This window comes from Oncorhynchus mykiss, chromosome 22, assembly GCF_057628025.1.
Source record: "Oncorhynchus mykiss isolate SJ-2025 chromosome 22, ASM5762802v1, whole genome shotgun sequence".
NCBI lineage: Eukaryota > Metazoa > Chordata > Actinopteri > Salmoniformes > Salmonidae > Oncorhynchus > Oncorhynchus mykiss.
Genome location: NC_143043.1, coordinates 14,789,993 through 14,798,599, shown reverse-complemented (window position 1 = coordinate 14,798,599; position 8,607 = coordinate 14,789,993). Strand labels below are relative to the sequence as shown.

At 40.0% G+C, this 8,607-nt stretch overlaps 1 protein-coding gene across 2 annotated transcripts; it reads right to left on the bottom strand.

The window, feature by feature from the left end:
* Positions 1–865: 865 nt before the first annotated feature.
* On the bottom strand, positions 866–8,323 carry slitrk5b (SLIT and NTRK-like family, member 5b). 2 transcript variants are annotated; one of them, XM_021578956.3, is made up of 2 exons: positions 7,910–8,323; positions 866–5,960 (listed from the first exon to the last, which is right to left on the bottom strand). In XM_021578956.3, the coding sequence occupies exons 1-2, from the start codon at positions 7,940–7,942 to the stop codon at positions 3,300–3,302; spliced, it is 2,694 nt and encodes an 897-aa protein (XP_021434631.3). In that variant the 5' UTR covers positions 7,943–8,323; the 3' UTR covers positions 866–3,299. The 2 variants fall into 2 exon arrangements, with proteins under 2 accessions (XP_021434631.3, XP_021434632.3); XM_021578957.3 differs by lacking the exon at positions 7,910–8,323 and adding an exon at positions 7,182–7,494.
* Positions 8,324–8,607: the final 284 nt, after the last annotated feature.

Genomic DNA, 8,607 nt, shown 5'->3' with positions numbered 1-8,607 from the left:
TTTACAATTGGGGCTAATTGCAAATTAGCACACATAATAATAGTTATTGATACATTGCTTTATAGACAGAAATATTACTGTGTTTGTCTATGTCAGGTAATTGGATGTTTCCATGGATACTATGCCTGAGGAAACCAGTCTCCTCGAAGAGTATAGAGATGAATACGTGTCTTTCCCCATCCATGCATGTACATTTGGCTGTTGTACATATTGTACAGCTACAGACGGATCAGATACCATTATCAAAGCATTATGCACATTTCTTCAGAGACATCCGTTAGCCGCCTTCACACAAAAAGCTTCAAATTGAAAATCTGCTGTTGGAATGTCGAAAGCAGATTAAATTTAAATACATGAGTTCCGACACTAAACTACACGTTTCATCACAATGGCTTTGGACAGATCGGACTGACGACCTAATTTCACCCGTAGTGTGATGCTTCTTGGCCCTGTAAAAAAAAATGGCAGGTGAGGACCAAGGGCCCTTAGTGGAAGCCATTTTTGTCAAACTCCCCAGACAATAGAGAGGTAAAAAAGTGATAGCTTTCAACAAAACACACAGCATGATCAACCAACATTGATAATATATATAATATAGAGGGAAAATGACACAATCTTCAAAAGACAGCAGAGGATTGAGAGTATTTCAGATGATGTAACATTGTTCTTGTTTTGCACAGATGTATATCTTTCCTGGATGAAATTGTGAGAGGCGGTGTAAACTGTGTGACTCCTGTAATCTTTGTATTGCTATGAAACAAGCCAGTGGGCTTTTGGGGAAGTATTTTATAATCCACCCTCCTGGTGTGCTATGACATTTACTACTTCTAACATATTGGAGGGTGAAGGAAAAACAGAGACAGTATACAGAATGAATGCACATATTTTATTCATTGGCTAACAATAGCAGAAACAGCACTTTTTAAGATACATTTCTCTCTGTGCTCACATCTTATACCCAAGTTGCATTCCCTCTCGTCCTGTGTGTTTCCACAATAAAAACCAGGCTTTGCACTCAGTGAAGCAGCAGTCCGCAAGGAGATGCAGCTGGCACATTCTATTTACAAAGTTGAAGTAAGAAGTTAGAATTCACCAAATGACTTACATATGGAGAACTAAAGGGACAAGTCAATAAAAAAATTGACATAAGTGGAACACTCTCTAGACCTCATTTACAAAACCCTTGTATAAAAAATTCAGAAGAAAAAAAAACACTGATGTGTACCTGTTCGTACAAACAGATTTCCATGAGTAACATTTAATTTTGACAATCTCTTTGATATACTTGAACGTGATACAAACATTGTGTGTAGTTTTAATGCAATGGCTATTTGCTTGTGATATATACACTGTACACACTAACTGCATATTAAATCAATAAAGGCTAAGGAGGCGGGCGGGAATTACAGTAAATGATCGGATATATTAATTGAACTCTTGTCATGTGTTTTCAAACCCAACAAGAACAATGCTATGGTGCGATGACAGATACTGGAATCAAAAACACAATTTCTAACCTCAATACAAAAAAAAGCAAGATTGACCATGTTGGATCCATTTTTTTAAATCAAAATCACTAACAAAGGACTGTCCTTATTACAATGCACTGGATTAACATGTCTATATTATTAATGCAAGACTTTTCCTAGTGCTTTTGATTTTTTTAAAAATGGCCCACAAATGGGTTAGAATGTATTATTTCTGAAACCCAGTCTGCTTTTCAGCACATACTGAGCAACCTCTGACATAATCTCATCACAAGTTGTAGGAAATGCCAACAACACAACATGGCAGTGGTGACCTTGGAACTAGAGACCAAACACATAGAGACAGGCAAATGTCATTACATTGACGAATGTTTACACAATTCGTTGTCAATGCTTTGAATAGACACTGCACGTACCACAGTGAAAGGACCGTACCTGAAAATGTGTATGTCTAACAATGAACTAGAACTAGAAGATTCCTTAGTAATACCAAAGAAATGTATGAATGTCCCCAAAAATATTTTGAGTGATCAAACGTATACAAGTGGCAGTCACCAATCCATTCCATTGTATTTAGAGCTATTTCCAGCAATAATAGGGATACATACTGTATGAATTTGCTGTTTATTTGTTGACAATGATATTCTGAATACTGATTTTGTATCCCCAAAGATAAAAATAGGGAAATTGAGGATTGTCTCCATCCTGGGAAAAGAAAAGTGGCTTCATGCACGTATAGTGCAAAATGTCTTATAACTTTCCTTCAGAACGCAGAGGTTGCATGTCTGCAATCATTTTACATATGGCCATAGACATGGTTATTTACACAGTCTACGACTTACGAAATATATATAAGAAAGTGACATCATATCCGTTGTTGACCTGTTCGGGTCAATCAGTGCATTGCGTGCAAAGTGATAAAACAAAAACAGAAGAAGAATTACTTTTCCAAATACTTGTATAAAAATAGAACCATTTGAGAAAAATGATATGAGCGTACTGTTCCACCTCAAAACTGCCCGGGAAATATGAAGTATGGACTTTCCATTTATCTTTTAAAAAACATATGCACACAGAAGCCAGTTGAACCTCCCTTTTTGAAAAAGTGCAACAAGCATACACGAACTGCATATTTACATTAGGGCTGGGGATGGCCAGCAACCTCACGATACGATATTATCACGATACTTAAGTACCGATTCGATCTGTATTGCGATTCAAGACTGCAACATTTTATTGCAATTTAATGTTCCCGAACACACTGCTCACTTTTTGTCTGCTGCAGAGAGACAAGAGAGAACATTAGAAAATGAGAGTTGATCAATCATGGAAATAAAAGTGCTGAAAACATGAAGACTTGCTATTTAACAACAAAAAAAAAGACGGAGAACAAGCTATAGGATGAAAAATACCAGAGTTTTGTTCGAAGGGTCAGCCGATAAGCGTTAGCGCTACCCTCAATTGTACAAATCGATACTTGGATATATATCGATATATCATACAAAATAATTGTTACTATATATTTTTTCCCCCCCATCACTGATTTACATAGAGTTGTTGGCAATTTCTCAAAGCAAAGACTGAAATTGATAAACAATAAACTAGCTACTGTAGCAACAAGCTGTATTGAGGATATATAAAGACAAAATAACTCATTTTAATGTTGTTAAGGGAAAGCATCTGCATATCTGTATACTGTAGTTTCAAAAGATAGAAATCAGTGTAGAATGCTCAAATTTAACATGAGCACTATGTGCCAATGCAGCAAACATAGCAATGATTCAACCTTTTAAGGGAAAACAATGAAGTCATTCAAAACTGGGTGAACGTTGTACGTTTCTCAAGAACTTCAAGGTAGTCGGGATCAATATGAAGCTTGGCTTTCAGTTCCCAGTACTCGCTCCTGTTAGGCTCAACATAAACAGTACTTGGTGCTGTGCAATATAATATTGTCTGTTGTATTCTTTCTGGGTGCATGTATTGGTGTCTGATATCGAAGTCGGACGTACACTGATTTGATGAATGGGCAGTATGCCTGCAAGGTAAAGCATTGCTGTAAGATGACGGGTTGTCGGGTTCTACATCTCTATAGTAATACTGATGATTGTCTTGTAAGGGGGACTGTTTGTTGAGTGGCTCTGGGGTGCTAATACTGTATTCAGAGCTTATTGCGTTACTACCAGCCTCTTCATCCAAGTGATTATTCAAAAACGCCCCATTCAACTCATCAAAGTCTCTGTACCCATCCACTGACTTGCTCTGGCTTGGGCTATAGACGGTACTCTTGCATGTGTGTTCTGTGGGAGGGGGGATGTACTCATACACATGCCCTGCAGATGTCCTGACTTTTGGAACGGATCCCTTTTTGTAAAGACCGTACTCCGTGTTCAGCGAACTGATGCACGCGTTCATGGAGTTATTCTGCTCATTTAGAGCCTTCTGACGTCTCTTCTTCACAGCCGCAAACAGTCCTGCAGCGACAAACACTGCAACGATGAACATCAGGAGCAGGGCAAGGATCATAACAGATAGAGGAACATTGTTGACATGTGCGTCGTCGTCTAATGATGTTTCTATGGTGATAGTGCTGCCGGGAATGGTTTCTTCAGAGGGCGGGATCACGGAGGCAAGGGTATCAGAGTTATTGGGACAGAAATTACTTGTCTTAATGTATCGCATATCCTCCCCAAACAGTCTTTTAGGGGAGCCACAGATGACATTGTTGACAACCGTGCCTGTGCTGAGCTGTTCCAGCCACATCTTCATCTCCACAATTGAACAGTGGCAGTCCCAGGGGTTCTCGAACAAGTCTACCTGCACCAGTGATGTCAGCTGATCCAACACGCCACTGACAGGCAGATGGCGGAGGTGATTATTGCGAAGATTTAGTCTGGCCAATTTCAACCCATTAAAGATTTCCCCGGGTAAGGTCTTCAAGAGGTTATTATTCAGGAAGAGCAGCTGAAGGTTGGGGACATGCTGAAAGGTGTTTGACACAATGTCTCTAATGACATTGTATTCTAAATATAAGAACTGCAGGCTCTCCAATCCATAGAACATATCGACTGTGAGGTGGTCTATCAAATTCCCATTCAGGTACAGCCTGCGTAACTGTGTTAAATCCCCAAAGGCTCTGTCATGGATGTGAGCAATCCGATTGTTGCCAAGGTGAAGCAAATCTAATCCAGTTGCTTCAATGAAATCTGATGTCCGCACCACAGGGATATAATTCCCTGTGAGATACATCTTTTTGGGATTGTAGGGTTTGGGATTTAAGTCAGAGATGCGCTCAATCTTTCTCTCTTGGCAGTTGACATTCAGACCGAGGTCTGAAATTTGGAGATTGCAAGTACAGGCAGTAGGACAGTCCAAAGGCACAGGGGATTTGGTTTGATATGAAACGATTTGACCGTAGTTTTGCGGTTTATTGGAGGGGATGCGAGACGTGGGTTTTGACTTTAGTTTGCCTGACTGGCGAGGTCCCTTGGTGGGCCTTGACGAGGACCGTAATATGGCAGAGGATGGGAATGAGGCTGTGACTGAGGCTGGTGTGGTTCTAAAGTATGCATCAGTGGTCTGATGTGCCTGGGGACGCATCTCATACTCTGCAATAGCTCTCCTGGGACACAGTTCTGGTTTAGAGACCTCATCAAGATCTCTCCCATGAAGCCGGAATGGAAACTCACAGACCACATCACCCACTAAAGCGGTGTAGGATATGCTCTCGAGCCAGGCCTTTAGAGCAATCAGCTCACAAGAGCAGTTCCATGGGTTCTCCTCTAGTTGTAATTCCACAACACTGTCCATGTGTTCCAAAACACCCGAATATGGCAGCAGTTTCAGTTGATTCCCCCTCAGGTCAAGGTGAGTCAAAGGGACATATTGGAAAATGTTAGTGGGAAGAGTAGAAATTAAGTTGTCATTTAAAATCAGGACCTCCAGATGACGCAGTTTGCTGAAGGCATTTGGCTCAACATGGGTGATGTAATTGTAGTCTAGTTGAAGATATTCCAGACGTTCAAGGCCAACAAAAAATTCTTCCTTCAAGGCATCGATTTTGTTATTGTTGAGATGTAATCTTTTTAATCCCTGAAGTCCATTAAAAGCTCCCGATTCAACTTCGGATATGTCATTGTTGCCGAGATGCAATATTGTAAGCCCATTGTATTCAACAAAGTCATTGGCGGAGAGCCTCTTCAAAAGGTTCCCTGTGAGCAGTAAATTATACGTTGTGAAGTACACATGGCTTATTTCAGAGAGATCGACAATTCCTCTACTTTCACAGCTTACTGTCAGTATCCCCTCTTTCTCCTCACAGGCACACAATCTTCGACATATCTCTCCATAATTGTCAAACATTTCAACGATGCCCACCGAGGTAGCCACCGACAATATAATTACAATCCAGAGATGCATTTTCCTGTGTCGATGGCCAAACTCACACTGTTGGGCCGCCGAAGTATGCACTGTCATCTAGAGGAAGAAGATATACAGGTCATATGACGAAACATACTTAAACAACTCCATTCTCATGAGTCCTCAAACAGCCTGTAATTATAATGCTCAGGAATAGCACCTGCCCAAGGGTAACTACTGGCTGCCACAGAATGACCCAAACTAAATGAACTAGAATAGAGCAGGACTCTTAATGAAAAAAATGGACATTAATTACACTCCAGGTACATCCAGTAAGTAGCATAACAACGAGGTGAATAATAAACAAAGTCACACTAATAGCCCATACTTTAGCCCAGTGTGAAAACAAAAACATTCATTATTCAGTTATCTTTTAAAAGTCAGATACAATTAAATAGCCTTGATTTTCAAAAGCCATAATCAAAACAATCAACCTGGACTCAGGGGTAGACGTAACCTAGTCAAACTAAATCCGGGACACTGCAATTAGTATTGTGTGCTACATTTTGTATAGCATGTATTCATTTCGTATGATATGTTAAAACATGCAATTTGTACAGTATGTTATGAATTTGGAAAAAGTATGATATGTTGTGAATTCTGATTTGTTGTGGCTAACGTCAGCTAGGCTAGGGGTTAATGTTAGGGTTAAGAGTAAGGTTAAAGGGTTTTAAAGTTAGGGGGAAGGGTTAGCTAACATTATAAGTAGTTGCAAAGTAGCTAACAAGTAGTAAGTAGTTGCAAAGTTGCTAAAATTGTCTGTGATGAGATTTGAATGTGCAACCATTGGGTTGCTAGACATTCACGTTATACGCCCACACATCCGGGGTGGCAGGTAGCCTAGTGGTTAGAGGTTGGGCCAGTAGCTGAAAGGTTGCTAGATTGAATCCCTGAGTTGACAATTAAATAATCTGTAGTTCTGCCCCTGAACAAGGCAGTTAACCCACTGTTCCTAGGCCATCATTGTAAATAAGAATTTGTTCTTAACTGACTTGCCTGGTTAAATAAAAGTTAAAATAAAAAAAATCCACCCTGAACAACGACCCTCCCTTAAGTGACCTTCTGTCTTATATAACCATACATAACATATCATACTAATTTGAGTATCCTGCGTTTACTTTCACTTTGATATGTCTAGTTTATGAGACCAGGCTGAAACAATACGTATATCTAAAAACAACTATGATGTCTATTGCCACAGAAATGTAGCCTCAGCACCAATGCAAACACTCCCACATAGGATGTCTACATAGGATAATAATATTTAGAAATTCTTACCTCACTCACTGGTAAATAAGGTTCCTTGTTAGGTATGACAACGTACGTTCCATTGTATGACTTGCAAATGTGCTAAGATGCCTATTTGTTAAGAACAGGTTAGCCGTCAGTAATGCACTAAAGGAGGATACAAATAAACGCTGATCAACCATAACTGCCAAATGCCTTTCTCTTTTCATAACGTGCTGTGCCAGAGGAGACAACGCTATGCCTGGTAACAAAGTTGCTTATTCGGTCTCCCTGGAGGAATGTCTCTCTCCCTCTCTCTCTCTCACACACACACACACGCTATCTCCCCATCTCCAACTCGCTCACACGCGCGCGCTCACGCACACACACACACACACAGAGACGAATCCTGTTTTTGTTTTCTTGATCGCACCTGCAAAAACTGCCGTTTTTATGGTGTTACCCTGACTACTACATTTACCATGAACATAACAAGGAATCCTCGGTTGACCTGTCACTACACTTAACTTTTATAATATACACGGAGACAACTTCCTTGGCATTTCTTAGCAAATAGCCTGCAATTTAGCCCCTTCAACTAATACGCAACCACAAAGGGGCATAACATACATATATGACAATCAACCTAAAGATAATAAGCACCTCGACTTTTAACATTTGCAAGTGTCCTCCACTCACCCACGAACGTATGATAAATGTAATGCAGTTTAATGCAATTCAGATTTTTTTTTAAATGAAATTGAATGGACACATCTTACCCAGTTACAGTTCCAAAAGGCGTTACACTGCATGGATACCGATACTGTCCAAACGTGATCAATAATTAATCGGCTTCCAAGTGTTTCGTATCGTCGAAAGATGGAGAGTGAGGGAACGCGTTCACCATGTTAAAACGTAGGACCGTTATTATTCACAAGATGGTCAATCTAGCAGGGAAACCGATTACGGTGCGTCTGCTTCGTTTAGAATCAACTGTAACGACATAATGTCATCAGCACTATGGAAATAAAATGATACATTTAACTTTTCACATGAAAATCATCCCATCCTCTGAGGTAATAATCCACCCCTCTTCTCCACACCCAAAATATAAAAACGTGAGAAAGAATACACCCCTCAACTAATATAAAAATGGTAGGACTTGCATTGCAACGTATTCAAATCTCGAGTATGCTATTTTAGGCATCTCACCTTGAACAAGTGTTGACCATGTGATACAGTGATTCACACCTGCAAATGATTAGTCTGTTTGTTTTATGTTAATGTGGCCTATTATGAGGGCAGGCTGTGTTTAAAGAGCTCAGTTAACACTGCCTGAAGCCTCCGGTGTCCCTGTTGTTGACAACCACCCCTGGAATGAACTGTCACTATTTCTCTTCTCTACAGTATAGTCATCCAACTTGGACAGTGACCTAAATGATGTAGTCTTCCCCCAACAACTTTCATATTATCATCC

Bases quoted from the DNA above. Each gene is read 5' to 3' on its own strand.
- slitrk5b (XM_021578956.3), bottom strand. From the start codon at position 7,942: ATGCAGTGTAACGCCTTTTGGAACTGTAACTGG. The intron at 5,961-7,909 runs GTAAGATGTGTC...TTCTTCCTCTAG, and splicing joins CCTTTTGGAACTGTAACTGG to ATGACAGTGCATACTTCGGC.